The sequence below is a fragment of the Struthio camelus genome, chromosome 4, assembly GCF_040807025.1.
Source record: "Struthio camelus isolate bStrCam1 chromosome 4, bStrCam1.hap1, whole genome shotgun sequence".
Taxonomy (NCBI): domain Eukaryota; kingdom Metazoa; phylum Chordata; class Aves; order Struthioniformes; family Struthionidae; genus Struthio; species Struthio camelus.
In genome coordinates this window covers 78,009,917-78,030,201 of record NC_090945.1, presented here as the reverse complement: position 1 = coordinate 78,030,201, position 20,285 = coordinate 78,009,917, and the positions used below count along the sequence as shown (strand labels likewise).

Here is a 20,285-nt window from a genome sequence, read left to right as displayed (position 1 = left end):
GTTGTGTTTTGTTTACATGTGAACTGTTTTCCAAAGACTGTATTGTATGTCCTCTCTAGTTAATGTTTTTCAGTCAAAGATTCTTTTACTGTGAAACTCGACAGTTTCCTTGGTGAGTCCAAACCCTTTTTGTGCTGTTGCAGGTTGCTTAGGGCACGAGCGCCGTTCTCCCGGCCTTGTCCGTCGTGGGACGCTGCGCGTGTCGTTAAGTTGCAATGAGAACTGTTAGACAGAGATTCTCTCTCTCGGCCTCTTTTAGGCACGCCTGGGATGTCAGGTGCTCCTTCTACTGCCCTGATGTTTTCTTCTGCTTTTCCTGGATAATTTCAGGAATCGTTGAATTCTAGCTCTCCTCACGGAAGGAGATTACCCGAAAGGTGGTTAGAGGGGATGGGGTTTCTTTACCAAGGGAGGTGGCTGCTAGAGAGACTTTATCACCCTGTCTGGATGATAGAAGAACATGAGATTAGGCTCAAACTCTTGATTTATCCTTAAAAAGTACTCCCTTTTTTAATTCAAGGGGGACTCTGCTGGCCTCTCCCTTTATTAGCCCCCTAAAATAAGCCGATATGAAAACAATCTCAGATGATGATGTGGTGGGTATGAGTTCTGCATGGTTTACATGATATGTGGCTCTTGAATGTGATTGCTAAACCTTTGGTATGTGAAGCAGGGATCAGTTTTGTAGCAATAGCCTGCCTGAGGCAGTAAAAATACAACACTGACCTTATTATGAATATATTGAGTCTTAGGAATTTGGACAGTCAGTGAGCAGATATCTCGCTTATCTATTCAGGGCAAAATTGGTGGGTTAATAGAGCGTTTGATTTGTGAGGCCCATGAGGTTCCTGACGGTGGCAAAGGAGAGGCCTTAGTCTTACTGAAAGATGCTCTAGGTCTGGTAGCTGTATAGTTCGTCTGCTGTAGTTATTTTGTCGGTGTTATGTGCGTTGGTATCCACAGTCATCTCAGCTGTGAAATCTGGCATTAATCTATAGGTTGGTGTAAATTCCCCAATTTTTTCTGAAATAGACTGGTAGAATTTGGTTTTGTGGTTCTGTTTGTGATGCAAAGTTTGATACTTTCCAGTGCGCTCTTCTTTGGCTCAGTAGCTGTTTAATTTAAATGAACGGCTCTTACATTAAGTCTAAGATGGTAAAATTTCGGTCCTGTAGGAAGATGGTTTTCAACCTGTGGTTCACGGGTGTCTGAGATCTTGTGATCTAACGGGTTTGTGAAAGACTGTCATTTGTCAGCAGGGTTACCTTTCTGTGTAGAGGTCCACAACTTCATCTGAGTGTTTTTCCAAGTGCATGAACCAACGAAAAGCTAGTAAGCCATTGCTTTGCAACAAACCTTATTCTCCTGTGACTTAACGTATTTGTCAGTGGACTTGTTCTGTTTCTGTGCTCTGCCCTCAAAAATAGAGAGCTGGGAGAAGTGCGGTGTTTCTTAAGGGCAAGACTTCATATAGTTTAGCTTTTGCTGCAACAAAGAGAAGACCATCTTAACTCTTCAGGCATGCTGCGCAATGGGATTTTTTTTTTTTTTAAGGGTTTTAGGGATACTTTTTGTTGGGGGGATACCACCTTAGTATGAAGTTAGTACAGACGTCGTCTTGTTTATAACATAAAGCTTAGGTTTTTCTAAAGAAAAATAAACAGATCTGAGAGCTCTTGCCTTTTTTTTTTTCTCCTTTCCCCTCCTTCCTAAAAATGACTAGTTTGGGCTGGTTGTAACAGGAATATAATGAGGTACTAAAAAAAAGTTGGAGCAGTGCACTGCTCATACTAATTAGTGTTGCTGTGGGAACAGTTTGAACAGAAATAAGCATGCGTGTGAGTTTACTTAAGCCATAAGGGAGAATGTTTTTGGTTTTTTTGCCAAACTCCAATACTACCTTTCTTAATCTGCCGCTTCTCAGCAAAATGGCTGCTCCTCACAACCCACTCAGGTGGCGTTTGCAGTTTGCTGTTTCACCGCTCCTTCCAGATGACAGAGATTTCCTGATGTCTGAACAAGTAATCATTTTACATGCGGGTTGTTTTTAACCCATTGAATGCTAACGCTTCTGAAACAGTCAGACGGAAGCATTAGATCACTTCAATTGTAAAGATATGCATAGGTGAAGTGTAGATACAAATCACTTTGATAGTGTGTATTTGCAGAGGAAGTGCATTTAAACCGTTGCAGGTAATGCAGCAAGCATCGGTATGATCCAATTTACAGAATAGTTTCAGATGTCAAAGAAAGTAGATGTTAAATGGAGGAAAGCAAACCAGCTGCAACCATAGTGAGAAGTTATCATTCAATGACGATGTTTCTAATGGAGTTTTATAAAGGCTAATTAATACTAGGCCCAATATGCCTTTGCATTTTTATCTCTGATTTCAAAATCTAATAAATTTGCAGATGACATGGAGATTGGCTGGTGGGGCAATTGCACATAGCCATCTCCATTACTTGGTAAACTGGGCCATTTTTAATGTGTTTTATTGTAGATTAACATAAGATCATATATCTGAAAACAGTACAGAAATTATTCATATGGAGTGAGGGTCTGTAGCCTGACAAACAGTTACTGGGAAAATGTTCTCTTGAGTGCTCTGGCAACTTCACAATCAGTTTCAATGCCGTATGGAAAGACTTACGGAGTCCCTTAAACAGGTGAACAGAAGTAGTGAAGAGTAGTATGTTGGTTTTACTTTTGGATATTGGACTTATGAGACTTGTCATAGAATATTGCCTCTATTTCTCATGCCCAGTTTTTCAACAACTTTTTTAAAACACAAGAAAGCTTTAGAGAAAACCTACCAAAATTCTCTTAAGGCTGGAACAAATTCTTTAGTGAGAACTGTAGACGTCGTTTTGGCTTGCCAAAAAGAATTGAAATAGGCTTGATTGCAGCATGCTTCCACAGGAAGAAAATATCTGGTTCCAAAGGACTCTTTAATATAGCTGAAATACGTGGAGAACGCATCATCGACTATGAGTTGCAGTTAGACAACTCAAAAGGGACATAAGGCACAATTTTTGATGGTATGTTTGAATAAGCATTCGAAGAACCTTCAAGAGAAGCGACAGATTTCTTTTGCAATTGCAAATTGTGATGCTCTCATGGAGAATGTGCTTTAGCCAAAAACAATTTATTGGGTTCAGTCTGAGGGTAACAGTATGGAATTTGTTTTTCTGGTATAACAAGAGATGAGACTAATGGCTGAATTGCCCATTCTGGCCCTAAGTTCTATTGAGCTGAAAACAGCCCTGTTTTTTTCTGAATGTTGTTTGTTTTTAGAAAGAAAAAGTAAATTATGAATATTTTCTAAAATCCTTTAGCTTTTTAATACATCTGTATCTGTAATACAAAATTAATCCATCTTCTGTGATGTTTGTAATTCACTGTTAGCTGCAACGTTCCCTACACGTATTCGGAAACTGGCTAGGCGTTTCTGCCTTCTGTTACAGAATTGAGTAGAAGTAAAATGCCACATTACAATGTTTTGATGTTTTGTTTTGACTGCTGTTGAGTTTGTGAAAATAATTGTTACATAGTCCTGTTGATGAGACTTCCACAAGTGCATGCTTTCAGTTTTTAATCAAACTTTATTTTAAAGGTGGGGAAATAAAACCCAAAAAGTATGTGGAAATCTGTTTATTTCCTTCAGTCGATATTTTGTACAAAATTTACCATGCATTTCTCTAACATGTATGTTTAATCTTCAGATCTCCGATGGCCAAGGGGACGAGCGGTCAGAGTCTCCCTATGAAAGTGCTGATGAAACTCAGACGGAAATGTCTATATCATCCAAAAAATCTGAGCGAGGAGCAGGAACAAAAAAAGAATATGTGTGTCAGGTGAGAGATGTTAGCTGGAGCAGTCACCTGTGTTTTTTGAGGTCTGCTAGAAAAGGTTGGCTTTCTTGTTTGTTTTTAATATAAAACATGACAATATTAGGTCAGCAACAAGCTTACTGTGTGTGTATCTCATGGAAGAGATGTATCTTAGTGATGAGACCAATATACCAGTAAACCAGAGTTCTTCATGCCTGATTTTTTTGCTTGACCTCGAATGAATCATTTAGCCTTTCCGCTTTACTTTCCAGATCTGTAAAACGAGCGTAATCTGTACCGGAGAATAAGTGCATGACTGTTGCTAGGGAACTAGCTAAATGATTGAGAGGAGCTGCTTGCTTATCTGTTAATAAAGAGGAGGAAGCATAATACAGTGAGGTTTATGCTTCTGAGTGAGGCCCTCAGTGTAGCAGCGATTGAAATAACGCTTGCGTTGGTAGCAGTGTTTATATGGCATGCTGATTGAAAGCAAAAAACTTTCTCAAACTATTCTACAAAAATTCTTAGATCATGAAATGATAGTACAGTTACATCTGTGCAGATCGAATTTGTTTGCGGCGGACTAGACAAGCAGTTATATTTTCATTTCTTCTTGTATATAGTGATAATGAGGTTGTATCTCTCTTTAAATGTTGGTTAATAGCTTAAATGCTGCCAACAGTATTGTTAGGTTCATTTTTAGTTATGCTTGTGTCATTGCTAACAGCTCGGACATGGAAGCATCGTTATGCTACCTGAATTAATTTTTTTTTTTTTTTTTTTGCCAAAGAAAAGGAAAATACGGATGCTTTCTGACCCTCCTCAGATACTTCAGCGTGCTCAGGGAAAATTTCTGAAAGCCTTTTGTTCTGTTCGTTTTTCTATCAGATTGTATTTAGTCATGAATCCTGGTTCTGTGAGCAATATTTCTAGCTGTTACGATAGAACTGTAACGGTTCTATTACCTAGTTTAACTGGAAACAAGGGCACATGATGATGCTTGTAAAGTTATCATTCTTTCACACTGGTTAAATTTATTTCAACAACAGTAAAGAGATTTTGAGGAGAAATATATGAAAAGGAATAAAGAAAACAATCTTTTCCACATATGAAATTTTCTTTAACGCTCAATGCCTTTGTGTTGTAAAAGCTTTGTGAAAAAACAGGTGATCTCCTACTGTGTGAAGGACTTTGCTATCGAGCTTTTCATGTAAGCTGCCTTGGGCTCTCTGGAAGACCAGCAGGAAAATTCATTTGTAGTGAATGTACATCAGGCAAGTTTGTCCCTTTCTATTAATTAAAAAAAAAAAAAAATTGTAGTTTTCCCATATTTTATTCTAGGGAATCATCTTGAACAGGGTATGAAGAAACCATATTTATCCTTGGTGCCTGACAGGGTGGGAGTTCTTTGCCATTAGTGGTGCCGTGTCTTAGAAATTTTGCTCAGATTTTAGTGCGAAGCCTCTTGCAACTGGTTTAGTTTACTCTGAGTTCCGCTGCCTTAGTAATTGCAGAATGTTTGCTCCCAGTATAGTTACAGATCTAAAGTCTGTCACAAAGACCTAAGAAAGCCTAGAAACAAGCAGAAGAAGCAAGTGCAACTTTTTCAGGCCTTTTCTTTTTCAGTCCTATATGTGTCTGTATCAGTCCTGCTTCTCCAATTAAAAGACTACCTTATTGCTATTAATTTTGCTTTTAATCCTGTAATAACTGCTTGGAAGTTCTTAATCTCAAAACATTACACGTAAGATTTTGCGTTCTTGCTCGTAAGCTGAGTTCAGTACACATGACCAGCCTCCTTGGAAAAAGATGGCTTCAGGATGAAGTTGTCCCAAGCAGTCCAGAGATGCTTAGAGAATGCCTGTCCTTGGTTTGTGGACCTATATCAAATATCACAGTATCACAGGCAACCCGTAATCCTGTTTTATTAATTTGTTATTTTATTAACTTTTGTGCGTGTGTGGTGGTTTTTTTTTTTTATTTTTGTCCTGATGTACTGAGGCTTATAAATAAGAATGTAAAAGCAGATCAGTAAAGCTTTGGGTGTTGTGTACAGTTTAACTGCGATGGTTTTGCCCTGTAGTTTTAGTTTATTTGTATCTGAACAGATGGTTATTTAAAGGTCTTAAAACCAAAGTGTTAAAGTAAATAGATTGCTACATCAAATAATAGTTTGATTTGAATTTATTTAACAAGAACAAAACAAGCCCACAGAAAAACCCGTAGAAGGGTTTTAAATACACAGGGTCGGATGAAAAATGAGTTACGTTATTTGTATTACTTTTACCACGTAGGTGTGCATACCTGTTTTGTGTGTAAAGAGCGAAAGGCAGATGTGAAACGCTGTGTCGTATCCCACTGTGGAAAATTCTACCATGAAGCTTGTGTGAAAAAATTTCACCTTACTGTGTTTGAGAACAGAGGTTTTCGATGTCCTCTCCACAGCTGCCTAAGTTGTCATGTTAGTAACCCTTCGCATCCAAGAATTTCAAAAGGTAGTTTCATGTTTTCATATTTTTATGACCAGTAAATTAACTGTTTATGGTATGCTCATACCAAGGTAAGGAATTTGTCCATTTAGTTGCTTGTAGTTGCAGTTTTTCAGGCATACATATACTATTGATTGGTTTAGATTTTTTTTTTTTTATAAAAATGCGTAATCTCTAATCAGCATAAGTATTTACCTTGTTTGTGTTCTTTATCAAATTATACTAACCAGCTTTCAATTATAGTTAACCATGTTTTCTAGATTTCATTCTCTTTTGGGAAAAACTGATATAAGATGATTAGTGAGAGAGAGGACAACGATCGGAGTGAGGGCAAGAACTGTGAATGTACATATGTTGTAGCAAGGCTCCTTGAATTTGAAGTCATTTGATTCTGTGCGTATTTTTAGCTTTGAAACATCTGTAGACAAAATTGCATGACTGAGGAAAGCTTGTCGATCCTGTTGTGCCTAGTTAAAGCCTTTAAATATAGTGCTTTAAACTCGAGATTCTTTCTTCTTTAAAAACCTGTGTTAGTTCAGTATTCTTGCTGAATGTAAACGTGCAGAATTGGAAAACGTAATTGCTATATTTTTTGTGTATATAGGCGCTCTCAGGCGGTAATAGCATTTTTAGATGAAACGATGGATCAGTTTAGTTCAAAAAATAACATGGCAGTGTTCTGCTTTGCTAGGAAAGATGATGCGTTGTGTTCGCTGTCCTGTTGCATACCATGCTGGAGACGTTTGCATTGCTGCAGGATGCGCAGTCATCGCTTCCAACAGCATTGTTTGTACGAACCATTTCACTGCCATGAAGGGAAAAAGTCATCACGCGCATGTCAATGTGAGCTGGTGCTTTGTGTGTTCAAAAGGTAAACTGATGTAAAACTCTTACATATATGCAGCATCTAAATGTTTTACCCTTCAATTTAATTTTTACCTTACTAAGCTGTTTAACAAAAATCATTAGAAATGTGGCATATTAAGTTAGGTTTCTGTAGGTATTGAAGTGCCTTCAGGTTGGCTTGTGCTTCAAGTTCTTAAGTATCTCTTGTTTGCAGATATAATTTATTAAAGAACGTTTTGAATTGGACTTTGTCCAGCCATCAGAAGCTTAATTTAATTCTCTGCCAGAGAAATGTAATGAGAAGTACTTCTGTATTCTTTCCCCTGTGCTCAATGTACTGAAGCTTTCTGTGTTTCTTTATTGCTAATACCTAATATTAAAACATAAATATTTTAAGAGTTGCTCTTAGTTGAGCAGCATACAGCACGTGGAACCCGTATTAGTGGTTGCTGGAACTGCCACTAATTAATGTTTTGCTTTATACTGCGTAATAAATTTTTTACTTATTGAGAACCACAGAACACACAGTGCTGATTAATCGTTAGAGGAGACAGTCTACCTGATTTGCGAACAAATTAACATGCAGCATAGCAGCTTGTTAAGCTGCAGCTAACTTCCCACTTGGTAATTCATGAAGCAAACTAATGATCTCATTCCCCGCCCCAAAGAAGAAAAGGTAGAAGAGAGAGATCTGATGAGGGTTCATTTTTGTTGTTAAAATTTAGCATCCAGTGAAGTATATTTATTAAACTATGTTGAATGTATGGTGGTAGTTAAAACAAAACAAAGTAATGGTAATTTGTGGTGCATTATTCTGGCTTTTTTATTGTTAGCTTGCTTGTTAGTTTGTATAAATTACTAATCTGAGTCTGCAAGGCCTTCAAATTAGTGAGGCTCTCCTGGTTTTTGTACACAACTGAATGATATGTATTTGTTGCAAACCAGCATGTTTTTAACTGCTTTCTCCTAACTGAACCTACCACATATGTATCATGCTGCTTTAAACCTGGTTGGAATGCAAAACTTTTTTTTTGTCTTGATGTTTTTCAATCTTTTTTTTTCTGAAGGAGGTAGCTTGTTGTGCTGCGAGTCATGTCCTGCAGCGTTTCACCCAGACTGTTTAAACATTGAAATGCCAGATGGGAGCTGGTACTGCAATGACTGCAGGGCAGGGAAGAAACTCCATTTCCAGGATATTATTTGGGTTAAACTGGGAAATTACAGGTCTGATGAACAGATTTATTTTGTTTGTTTTACAGTAATATTGGCATGTTTTAATTAATCGTCACACCCTTGGTTGCTTCTGTAGGCCAGCCTTGCTGCACACGGATTTCTCCTTTTCCCCTGAGCAAGGGACCCCATCTCCCTTGCAGCTTTTCCTGTTCTTAGCACCCCTATTTAAAGCACTGAAAGCTTCATAGCTGCTCTCTGCAGCCAAGAGCTCCTTGTAGTCTTCTGACCGAGGCTTCCAGTGTATGAGCCTTCAACCCTTTTTGTTTCAGAGATCTTTTCAAATAATTAAGCTTGTGTAACTTGTAATTGGGTAAATTGCTACCTTCCTGTCTGAGAGAGAAGTTGCCCGGGTTGTCAGTGTTTTAGACTTCGTTAAGATTTGAGTGCGATAGACGTGGGTGGAGTTTATCCTAGAAAGCATTAATAGCTATTGTCAGCTGTTTTTTGATCTTTGACAAGCACAGTAATTGCAGACCTTGTTAAAGATGTTGATCAGGTTAACCAGATGCAAGGAGCTGTATATGTATGCTTATCTTGCAGGCAGGCAAAAGTCCTACAAATCTGAGTGCTGAGCTTTGCTTTTCCAGCCCAGTCTTCTCTCATTGCCTACTGAGTGGGGGGAGGAAGGGATTTTAAATCTGCTCCATGGTTTTTTTGATGAGTGACTTCGTCTTGTTTTGTTCCAAGCAATGTGTGTTTTCGTCTTATTTTTGGAAGTAATAATCAATTACTGCAGTTTAAGGTGATTTTTGTTAAACCATCTGTTGCAGAAAGAGCTTGACTAAACTGCTGTTTTGTTTATTTGTACTTCTGTGCTAGATGGTGGCCTGCAGAAGTGTGCCATCCGAAAAACGTTCCCCCAAATATCCAAAAAATGAAGCATGAAATCGGAGAATTTCCTGTGTTTTTCTTTGGTTCTAAGGATTACTATTGGACGCACCAAGCGCGTGTGTTTCCATATATGGAGGGAGACAGAGGAAGTAGATACCAAGGAATTAAAGGAATTGGAAAAGTCTTCAAAAACGGTACAGAACTGAAAGTAAACAAAAATAATCTTGTGATATTAACTGCTTTGCTTTCATCATACATAGCCTTTGGCCTCTTTACGCAGGTTTGTTTTACAGTATTCAATAGAATATGGGTTTTAGCGTCCAGGGTGCTGCCAAGTCTTTAAAAGACCAGCATCTAATTGAAGTTCTTCCTGATGATTTTGGCTCTCTGGAAAGCAAATGATGAGAGCACCTGGAAGACAGAAAGAGTAGAACTGATAAGTCTATAAAGATCGTTAACACTCTAGAAGTATTGTTCGCAATAAAATTTAATGGTTTAGCTAGGAAATAGAAGATACTTCACTAGCAGACTTGCATGGGAGTAGGCAGGTCTGCCCACTGGGAGAGTAATCCTCTTTCTAGCATTTCTGTTGATACAAATATCTTTTTTTTTTAGCTTTGCAAGAAGCTGAAGCTCGGTTTCGAGAAATAAAGCTTCAGCGAGAAGCCAAAGAAACCCAAGAAAGTGAACGTAAACCTCCACCCTACAAGCATATTAAGGTGAGGTTTGAGGAGGTTATGCTGGATACTCGAGAGGTCTAAGCTAGCGCTGGAGAGGTGGGATAGGGATTGTAATGATGTGTTGGTAATTGTGCTTCCGGGGTCATGACAACACTAGATGCTTTCACTTCCATTTCAGCATCTAGTGTTGCAAAACCAAATTAGTAGCCACTGTAATAACTTTTTTTTAAATAAATTCACATGTTTTCAAGTGATATTTGAAATATTTTAATTTATTATCCAGGTGAATAAACCTTGTGGTAAAGTTCAGATATATACTGCTGACATTTCTGAGATTCCCAAGTGCAACTGCAAACCCACAGATGAAAACCCTTGTGGCTTTGATTCTGAGTGCCTAAATCGGATGCTGATGTATGAATGTCATCCCCAAGTTTGTCCAGCAGGAGAACGGTGCCAAAACCAGTGTTTTACAAAACGTCAATACCCGGAGACAAAGATCATCAAAACTGATGGGAAAGGGTGGGGTTTGGTTGCTAAGAGGGACATTAAAAAGGTAGGAATTGTTCTTGCCTAGCAAAAAATTGATAACTTGTGCTGCTCTTTGTGGGTTTGGTATATACTTTACTAGTGGTACCTTGTATCCTTCAGGGAGAGTTTGTGAATGAGTATGTTGGTGAGCTAATTGATGAAGAGGAATGTATGGCAAGAATCAAATATGCACATGAAAACGACATTACTCACTTCTATATGCTTACTATTGATAAGGTAGAGTATTTTAAATTTTCTTCTGTCACTTAACTGTAACATAACCTTGATCTTTTTTCCACCTTTTAATTGCCTTGGTAGGGTGTATTAAGTGGTGTATTAAGGTCTGTAAATTTTGCTTTGCTGCTTGAAATGAAGTACAGCAGAAGTATTTATCTGCCTCGTCTTAAGAGAAAGTATGAACTTTTGTGAAATAGGAAGAATTCAATTTATGTGCAGTTGAAACAATTACTGTTAGCAATTCTTTTACTAAAACTTAAAAATAAAATATTCTCATTTGAGAGTAGTATGAAATATTATGAGACTGTATTCTGTTTTGGGCATTTAAGCTATTTTTCAGCTACCTGTCCCTTTGTTTCTTTATAGGATAACTAGGCTTATGCTTTTGTAGAAACCCTTTCCTGAAAGTACTGTCTGCCTTAATAGCCAGCTAGCACTCCAAAAATCGTTTCTGGCCAGTGCAGCAAATTAATTAAGGTCCTGTGGTTCTCTGTGCACCTCTGAGTATTTCGCTCCTGAGAAAGAGAAGAAAATGGGAAACAAGAAGAGCAGAGGGGTATTGACTACATACGTGTCGTTTTTGTATTGCTTTAGTCTCCGAACAGTTATTTAAGAGAAAAAAATATCCCCAGGCAAACTGGAACTGACTGGCAGTCCTGCATATTTTTGCAATCCCAGCCTCTTTTCTTGTGCCCAATATTATAGTGCTGTGCATGCATCTCTAGCTACTGTTGTCACTTGTCCTGTAGCCAGGAGTTTATGACCAAAGAGACGTAACACCTTGTCTGCTAAACTGACACACAATGTTAGTGTGTTAAATATATGAACTGAACTTGTATTTGACTGCTGCTGTAGTTAATAAATGATTTCTGGGATGCAAAAAGTAGCATAATTGTTAACAACAATTTAGTATCAATTCTGCATCCACTGTTGAACCTTCCAAATGAACTGCAAAGCTGTTGTTCTGGCTAAAGGTAGAACGGTGCTCTGTTTTTCATAAATAAGCAACACTTTCTTAAGCAGCGAAGAATCACATTTTCAGATCTTCTGGCTGTTTTACGTTTGTTTTTGTTTTTTTGGTCAGGTACGTTTGGTGGTGAGAGGCATTAAATGGCAATTGTGTAGAGGGATGGGGGTTTTTTCTTTTTTTCTTTTTTTCTTTTTTTTTTTCTTCTTTTAGCTTACCAAGAGCTTATTTTAGTTTAAACTAGGCTGGTTTGGGGAAGGAAAGCTGTTGAGAAACTGCACGTAATCACATAGTGACTTGAAAAATGCCATAGAGCATAGTACTTGTAAATGCATAGCAGTCTTTTGAATGCAAAGTAAAAGTAGTTTGCTACCTTTGAGTTTGAGTTTTGAGGCTTTTTGGAGGAAAAGACATTCTTTAACATCACCACTACAATGCTCACAAGAACGTTTATCCTGCCATGTGGCTGAGATGGGTTCTGGGAAAATGTGAGCTAGATCATAAGTATTGCTTTGGGAGTGTCGCATTCCAGGCCACATGAGACACTACAGTTTTCAATACAACATGTAATATTGATTTGTTTGTATGCTTCTGCGTAGCAACACCATGTCTGTTTTGAATGTAACTACTGAAATAATTTATGGAAAACTTTTTTTGTAAGGGGAAAAAAATATTCATTCTGTTGCTGATTTGATCTCCAGGACCGTATTATTGATGCTGGCCCCAAAGGAAACTATTCTCGTTTTATGAATCACAGCTGCCAACCAAATTGTGAGACTCTAAAATGGACAGTACATGGGGACACTCGTGTCGGCCTGTTTGCTGTGTGTGATATTCCTGCAGGTATGTAAGCTTATGTTGTTTTTGTTCTAATTCACCAAGTTAAACCTTTTATGTGCTTATGTTAAAATGAGTCATGGTTTAACTGATGCAGTGCAAATGTTTTTGCAGAGAGCTCTGCATGCAGAAGAGATGCTTTGTAGTCTTCCTTTTACCATAATGTTTCTTAATGGTGAATTTCTTCATAGTGAGTCGTATGGCTGCTCTCTATAGCTTGCTTATAAGGGAATCCAAAGAGCCCCGGTTAGCGTCTGTGCATTCATAGTGTGTTGTCTGTCAAAAGAGGTGAATATAGGTTTTGTTGTAAAGATCTCAAGCAGTATTTCTGCTTTTTTTTTTTTCTTTCAAGTAAAGATGATAAACTTAAGGAGTGGGTGAAGGAGGATGTTTCAAAATACATATATTCTGGTTTCTTTGTGTGTATATACACACACACATGCATATATATGTGCATGTGTGTGCATGTAGACCATACACATGCACAGTTTTATGAAGTCAAATCAATTTATGTGAAAATGCATAAGACATGGTACTGTACTGACATCCAATTAGTCATTGTCAGTGCTTGTGAGCTGTAAAGGGAGGGGGGAACCCTCTGATGATACTGACTCAACCAGAATACGGATGATGAAACCTTTATTTGTGCATAATAATTTTGGATGACTTCCTTACCTTGTCCTTCACTTCCAGTAAAAGGGTATGTTTTATCTCTCACTCAGGGACAGAGCTGACTTTTAATTACAACCTTGACTGTCTGGGCAATGAGAAAACAGTCTGCAAATGTGGTGCCCCAAACTGCAGTGGATTTCTTGGGGACAGACCAAAGGTAAGTAGTATGTCTAGAGAGTTTGACAGTGTCTTGTCAAGCCACTAGCTTTGTTTTTCTTTTGGGGGGATGCGTTGGTACAACAGTTTTATGTTCTGATAAGGGCAGCTACAGCAAACAGAACCACCTCCTCCTTTGGTGTTAGAGAAGGGTTAACGCTGCTTAAACAGATGCTGTCTGCCTGCTGAGGAAGAAGATTATTCCGTTTCCCTTGCTGGGAAGGTGGAAACCTTCTTTAGTCAACAAATTCTTCAAGCATAATCTTAGTACTAAAGCGTATGCCCATCTAAAGGAGAGGTATAATGATGGAGCGAACTCTACCACTTTTTGGAACACCCTAAAATACTTTTCCCCACCTTCTCCTATGGCTAATTAATAATCTTAGGTTCTGAATAAGAAATATTGCTAGCTATTGGCACTAGCTTTTGGAATCAAAAGCATGAAGAAGTAAGAGGCTGCAGAGGGAGAAACCCTTCAGCTGATTCCAGTCCCCTCTGAAGTGGGACGGAGGAGAAGGGTTCTGGCAGCTGGTCGTTGATGGAGTAAGACCTCTGGCCGCTGGTGCTTGGGCTAAGCTAGAGTGAATTCATGGGGAGCACAAAACTAAATGTTTATTTGGTAAATCCTATCCTGCAGAGCCAAACTATAACCAAGGAGGCTGTTCTGCCATTGCCGTTTATGCTTCCCCCATCTGAACATTAAAATGTGCACTAGATTTGTTAAAGATCTTTCAACTGAAGTTCAGCTGAAAAACAAAAAATTTGAATTTTGAAATCTAAATATAAGGAAAAAAAGATGTCAAATGATACCAAGAAATGGCCTATATGGTTCATGTCAGCCTAATGTAAAAACTAATCCAACAGAATTTGATGGGGCTTCCTAAAGAGCTGGCATAGGTGTGCAAGGGAAAGTACAAGTACATTCCCAAGAGATAAAAAATCTCACCTGAGGCTATAGAAAGGCTGCACCTCAGTATGTCCCTCACACTGCTCAGTATCAGGTGCTGCAGAAGGTGGACTTATCTCCAGGATTCACATAGCTGTTTTTTCTTGCAGAAGAGAGGCTGAGGTGGGCTTTCACATAAGCTTGTCATCAGTTTATGCAGACAGTCATGAAGAAACAAAATGTTACAGTTCAGTTTTACAGGGCTGTTTGTATTGGTAGAAAGAATGGGCTAATTTTAAAGAAAGTAGGTAATAATTACTGGGGTGAGGGGGTGGGGGAGGATGGCTGAGATGTTGAAAAAACTTCCAGAATTAATTTTGTGTGATTCAGTGAAGGAAAATTAAAACGCAAGCAGCAGAATATCAGATAGAAATAGGGATAGGGTTTGATTTTATTCTTTGTGGCATTATGGGCATAGCCACAGTTCCTGGAATTCTGCTGTCCGTTCCTCAAAGAAGAGAAGTAGATGCTAGTTTCAGTAAGTCCAGCATAAGCCTGTACAGGTGGAAAAGAAAAAGAGATATTGAAGTGACTTTTGGTGCAAGAACAAAATGGGGGTGAATTAACCATAAGTAAATTAGATTGGGCATTGGAAGACCTTTCTTCAGTCATAAGACATTGGAAGAGCTCTTCAATAGGAAAGAATTACAGGGACAAGAGCTGGTTTCAAGATGACTTTTAAAAAGGTCAGTGTGGATAAGGCCCTTGGCAGATCTGTACCAAATCAGATTTTTGCCTATGTGCCCTATCTGCAAGGCATGCCAACAGTTTTGCTAGTTTGTGTAGTATTTTTCAAAACTGGCATTTACAGATATGCAACTTATTCTTTTAGAATTCTTCCACTAATGCCTCAGAAGAAAAAGGCAAAAAGACCAAAAAGAGAACAAGGAGACGTAGAACGAAAAATGAGGGGAAGAAAGAATCTGAAGATGATTGTTTCCGTTGTGGTGATGGAGGCCAACTGGTGTTATGTGACAGGAAATCCTGTACTAAAGCTTATCATCTCTCCTGTCTTGGTTTGGTGAAACGTCCTTTTGGTGAGTAGGTTTGCCTCTTAAATCTGTCTAAATAAATAACTTGCAGGTACCTAATCTATTGCACTGGAAACTTCTCAAGAGTTTCTTTTTGAAAACATATTTTTTTCTCCTGGTAAGAACTTCATTTCTGCATAGTGTAGGAGCTGTTCTTGAGTATGGAGACAAAATGATGGCCTTTGTCCTGCCTCTCTCTGGCAAAACGAGCCTTTGGTTTTAGGAAGACATGTAACTGAGTACATGTCACCCAGTAGGAGCACTGTGGCTCTGTCACAGGAAAGTTGATTATGCCTGCTAAGAAATGCATGACACCAGTTGAGTTCAAGATCTTTTGCTAAAAGAATAGCAGCAGCATCTGGAATAAGGTGAGTAAGAACATTTTCAGGGCAGTAGACAGTCAGGCTGCAGTTGCTGATACTACAGGAGCTACCTGGTTCCACAGCCAGCAATGTCAGGTGGGATGTGCAGCAATGTCAGGTGGGATGTGAAGAAGTGAAGTAGGCAAAGCCTGTTATCCCAGAGGCAAGTTAAATGATGACCAGGAAAATACGCTGGGACAGGAAAGAGCATCAGTAGAATAAAGAAAATGAACTCTCCTTGAGCAAAACTTGAAACAGGTGAGTGGTGTAATGACAGGCAGCAGATCACTGCATACTTGAATATTCTACTAGCCCCCAACTTCTGTAAATTGCTATGGAGTAAAGCCTGAATAATTTCTACTAGCTTGACTTCAGTGCTGTATTTAAGTGAAACAATGTCAAGTCAGCTACTTTATGCTGTCAGTTGTGCTTTACAAGTATGATGTAGCATTTTGATTTTTGAGATTAGCCCACAGTAGTTGCTGTCTCATCTCACTTTTGTCAGGAAAGTCAGTATTAATTGTTCAGATGCTAAAACTGAACACTTGTTTGAAAGATCATGACTTTTTTTCTTCCTGGTAATTTTTTTTTTTTTGTTCTTTGTCTTTAATCACAGGAAAGTGGGAGTGTCCTTGGCACCATTGTGATGTTTGTGGCAAACCTTCTGTTTCTTTCTGCCACTTCTGCCCAAATTCTTTCTGCAAGGAACACCAAGATGGGACAGTACTAAATTCGATGTTAAATGGACAGTTATGCTGCTCTGAACATGTTCTTGGGGTGGATTCTGTTGAAACTCAGAAGCCTGAGAAACCCCGCAAAAAACTGAACAAGTTGAAGCCTAAGAGAAAGCAGAGGAACAGATGGATGAGAGCTGAATGCAAATAGTAATGGACTGCAGTTTCTACTGCCAACACTATCTTGTAGATAAGTTGTGAATATGACCAGGGAAGGACACAATTTTACATATATTCTGTAAAGGTTACGTGGCGGGGGGGAGGGTATTTTGTTTTTGTTTTGTTTTATAAATCCACTGAGCCAACCACAGCAGTCTTCTGCTGCTTCTGCACTGATAATGAACTGTGGCAAGCATAGTTCAGAAAACTTCAGGACAAACCAAACTTACTACTCAGCATTACAGTTACACTTGAATTGTTGCGAATGTAAAAGGTTCCCTCCGGTATTCTTTCAGATTGGAGGTAGGTTAAAATCAAACCAGTAGGCATAAACATAGGTTTTGAGATAGTATTTGTCAACCAACAGATGTTTAAAATAGTATATCCTTGAAAGAAGTTATTAGCTCTCAAGTTCTCTTTTAAGTAAAAAATGGCTTGGTCTGTGGTCCCAATGAGATTTGCTTGCCTTGCGTGTTTTTGAGCAAGCGCTTGAATGCCATTCACAATCCAGGTGCGTATCTCTCTATAACCACACACATAACAATTTGTTTGTGCTCTTATAAAATAGCTCTCCAGTGATTCTTAAACAAATGTTTTTATAACCTTCCACCAAGAAATATAGTGCATGGTGGGAAAGGCATACCCTGTACCAGAAAGGGGAAATCTTACGTTGTAGGAGATTTTTTTTCTATACTGTTTTTTCCTGTATTTCATTCCAGCAAAATAGAATTGACTTGATCTTGATCTTGCAGAGCTGTACAAGTCTGGATTAAAGGGACGTTGTCTTGCAATCTAGGCCCGATACTCTAGGATTTTTATGTCTTAATAAAAATAAATCGTACAAAACCTGTTATTTGAAAAGATATTTGATTTTTTTTTTTTTTTCTTCTCAATGTCAAGTAAAACTCCGAGGCAAACATTTCTTTGGAATGCTTGAGATCCAAGCATTGCAACATTGTGATAATGTAAAAAATGCACAACAGTGAACAAAAAAGCCCACGAATGAAACAGAAGGTGAAACTTGACTAGCTACTGAAGTGCAAAAAATAAATCCAAAACAACTAATTAAAAGATTTTTTTGAAGAAGCATGTGAGAAATAATTGTAATGTGAAATTCAGCCTGACTGTTTTCCTTTTTACACAGTTTATATAAATCTGGCTACTTGACTTGGCAGACTGTTTGAAATCATTCTTTATTTTTTACAAGCTCTGCTCTTGACTATCTTATCGCCACTGTCTTGTTTCAGCAAAGCTGAAATTTCTGATGCTGAATTCTTTGCTCCCCTTAGGTTCTCACGCTTGCAGTGAGATAAATATACAAGATTTAGTTAAATGGAAGTAATACTAGAACTAGGAAAAAATGGTAAAGAAAAATGTCTTTACCTGTTTTCTTCCCAGTGCATGACGTTGGTATGTGATTAGGCAGTGTTACAAGTAAGTTTTGACTTGTGCCGTTGTTATCTAGCCTATGTAAGCACAATGTGCGCCTTCATGTCCATTTAGTAATTTGTGTATGTTCTAGCTTAGTTCGCCTTTAATAGTGCAGAAACTCTGTGTAGCCCTTTTGAGAACGAAGCCTTGCTATGTCATAAAAGTGTATGTTTTTTTCCAAAATATTTCTTGAGGATTTGATTGCAGATTTAGATTTCGGGTTTATTGAAATCCTCATTTGTTCCCAACACAAAAACTTCTGGTTTATTAGAAAATTTTGCTTGAAACAGGTTTCAAATGTACCATTACCATACCCTAAATTCTTTGGTTTCTATTTTGTAACCAAACTACTACTTTGTTCTTTTAACCAACTTCTTATAAACACTTTTGGAAGCAGAATTAATTTTCATAAAATAGTCCAAAATAGGGGGAAAGTGTTACGGATATGTATTTTTAAACAAACTGGTATGCCAAGCCTTGCACTTGAGGAAAAAATGACGATTTCGTTACTGTATTTGAGGGAAATCTTCCCTCTGCTACAGATGTTTGTTTATACCGAGGCTGAACCATAGGCCTGTGCCTAAAATCAATGCCAAAAAATTGTATTATATGTGTTTCTCTTACATTGATTTTTTTTTTTTTTTTTTTTTGAGAGAGGAGGAAGGTGAGATCAGGTAGCAAAGCAGAAACATTTTCCTAGTCACTTTTAAACAAAATGAAGGAATTTGATGTCATTGGGACCATTATTTGTTTGGGTACTATACCATGTAAGGAAGGGTTTCTAAGAATACCTTTAAATAAGTTATTATGAAGTCTTACCTTTACCACTGCCTTTATAACGTGTTACATTTTCAGTTGGTACGTAGCTGTAACAGCTCTGGCACCCTGGAACAGTTATGCCCCAGGCCCTGGCAGGCAGATACCAACTTCCAGAAGCCACCAGCACAAATAGTTATTAACTGGCACCGTTGCAGAAACGCCGTCAGTTGTAAGATCGATCATGGAGCCTACAGCTCCCCGCCTGCTTTTGAGGTGGGGGCTGAAGCACATTTAGTACGGCAGGAGGGAGTACAGCCACCCATTTTGTATCCGTCTGTGGGCAAATAAAGATTTCAGTGTTCAAAACAGTCATTCGCAGCGCTCTTGGCATAACGTTAAGTTTACACGCACAGATCTTAGCGAGTGGCTGTGTGACTTTCCCCTTCCTTCTACCTCTTCTCTAGCCTTTGACTACTGAAATCTTGGGGCCAGTGAAGCCTGGCGTCAGCACCCTGCAAAGAGAGGTTTGCTTTTGGCTTGATCGGGAATTCATTCCTTCTGCTGATCACGTACTTCTGAGATTGATGCTTCAGAAAATTACGGACCATGTTCTTCCTTAACACGGACGGCCTGTGCAATCTCATGAGCTCAGCTAGGTCACTCGGAAGGGAGCCGGTAGAATTTTAGTTCTTCGTTCAGGAAGGGGTTTGGGGGGAGCCTTTATTGAAGGTTTCCACACCTTACTTGGCAGCACTGGGAAAACATGCTGAAGCTTTTTTTTTTTTTTTTTTTTTTTAAAAAAGGACAAAAAAAGAAGCTGTTTCAGTATTTCCCTTCTCCCATTGCTCAAACAGGAGGGAAAACAACCTTGAAAAAGCAAGCTTTCTCATGATGCAACTCAGTACTTTGTAACAGGAAAGTCTGTAAGTAAGTTGTTGAATGCTAAAAAGTCACCTCTGTAAAATCCAAATAAGACACATCATTATGTGGCATTAAATTATGTACTTAGTATATTGACCGCTGAAGTAGAAAAGATGTCTTTCCTTTCCCAGTGACTGCTTCAAAACTGGTATACAACAGGTAAATTCAACACGTTTTGGTGCTTTAGCACATGAGAAAGCATGGAAGTAATTTTCCGTTGAATCTGTTAGATGTATTTTCATACAATCAAGGAAGAAGAATCAAATTAAATGGCTGTTTTGTTCTGTAACTTTGTATTCACGGTCAGTTTTTAGGGGCTTTTTTATTTGAATTACTTTGAAAAGCAAAATATCTTGAAAGACACATTAATGGGATTTTTTCCATGTCATTGAGTCACATTATTCCATGTCTGCCTATCTGCTTGAGAAACTTCAGTGTTTTATTAAATATTAAAATTTATTCCTAGCTATTTCAGAAGTTGCCAGTTCTTATTTGGAAAACCAGACCTATATAGTTATTCTTGCCGTAATCTTAAAAAAAAAACAAAAACAAAAAAAACAAAAAAACCCACAATGAAATGATGCATACTATGCAAGTGTGTTTTTGTTTTGGTAGTGAGGGTGCTGGATGTTGCT

At 38.3% G+C, this 20,285-nt stretch overlaps 1 protein-coding gene and 1 non-coding gene across 9 annotated transcripts in view; both read left to right on the top strand.

Moving 5' to 3' along the window:
• The window catches only part of NSD2 (nuclear receptor binding SET domain protein 2), a 103,940-nt gene extending 84,420 nt beyond the window's left edge, over nt 1–19,520 (top strand). For 7 of the 8 annotated variants that reach the window (XM_068943560.1, XM_068943564.1, XM_068943559.1 and 4 more), the window contains 13 exons: nt 3,724–3,855; nt 4,982–5,105; nt 6,126–6,326; nt 7,012–7,191; nt 8,234–8,390; nt 9,219–9,424; nt 9,846–9,949; nt 10,194–10,463; nt 10,559–10,675; nt 12,344–12,485; nt 13,202–13,308; nt 15,086–15,290; nt 16,263–19,520. In XM_068943560.1, the coding sequence (XP_068799661.1) occupies nt 3,724–3,855; nt 4,982–5,105; nt 6,126–6,326; nt 7,012–7,191; nt 8,234–8,390; nt 9,219–9,424; nt 9,846–9,949; nt 10,194–10,463; nt 10,559–10,675; nt 12,344–12,485; nt 13,202–13,308; nt 15,086–15,290; nt 16,263–16,531 (2,214 nt within the window). In that variant the 3' untranslated portion in view covers nt 16,532–19,520. The remainder of the gene's footprint in view (nt 1–3,723; nt 3,856–4,981; nt 5,106–6,125; nt 6,327–7,011; nt 7,192–8,233; nt 8,391–9,218; nt 9,425–9,845; nt 9,950–10,193; nt 10,464–10,558; nt 10,676–12,343; nt 12,486–13,201; nt 13,309–15,085; nt 15,291–16,262) is intronic. The other variant, XM_068943565.1, reaches the window with a different exon arrangement.
• On the top strand, nt 12,077–12,207 carry LOC138067290 (small Cajal body-specific RNA 23). Its single transcript, XR_011141171.1, has one exon. It is a non-coding gene; the product is annotated as a small Cajal body-specific RNA 23 (non-coding RNA).
• Nucleotides 19,521–20,285: the final 765 nt, after the last annotated feature.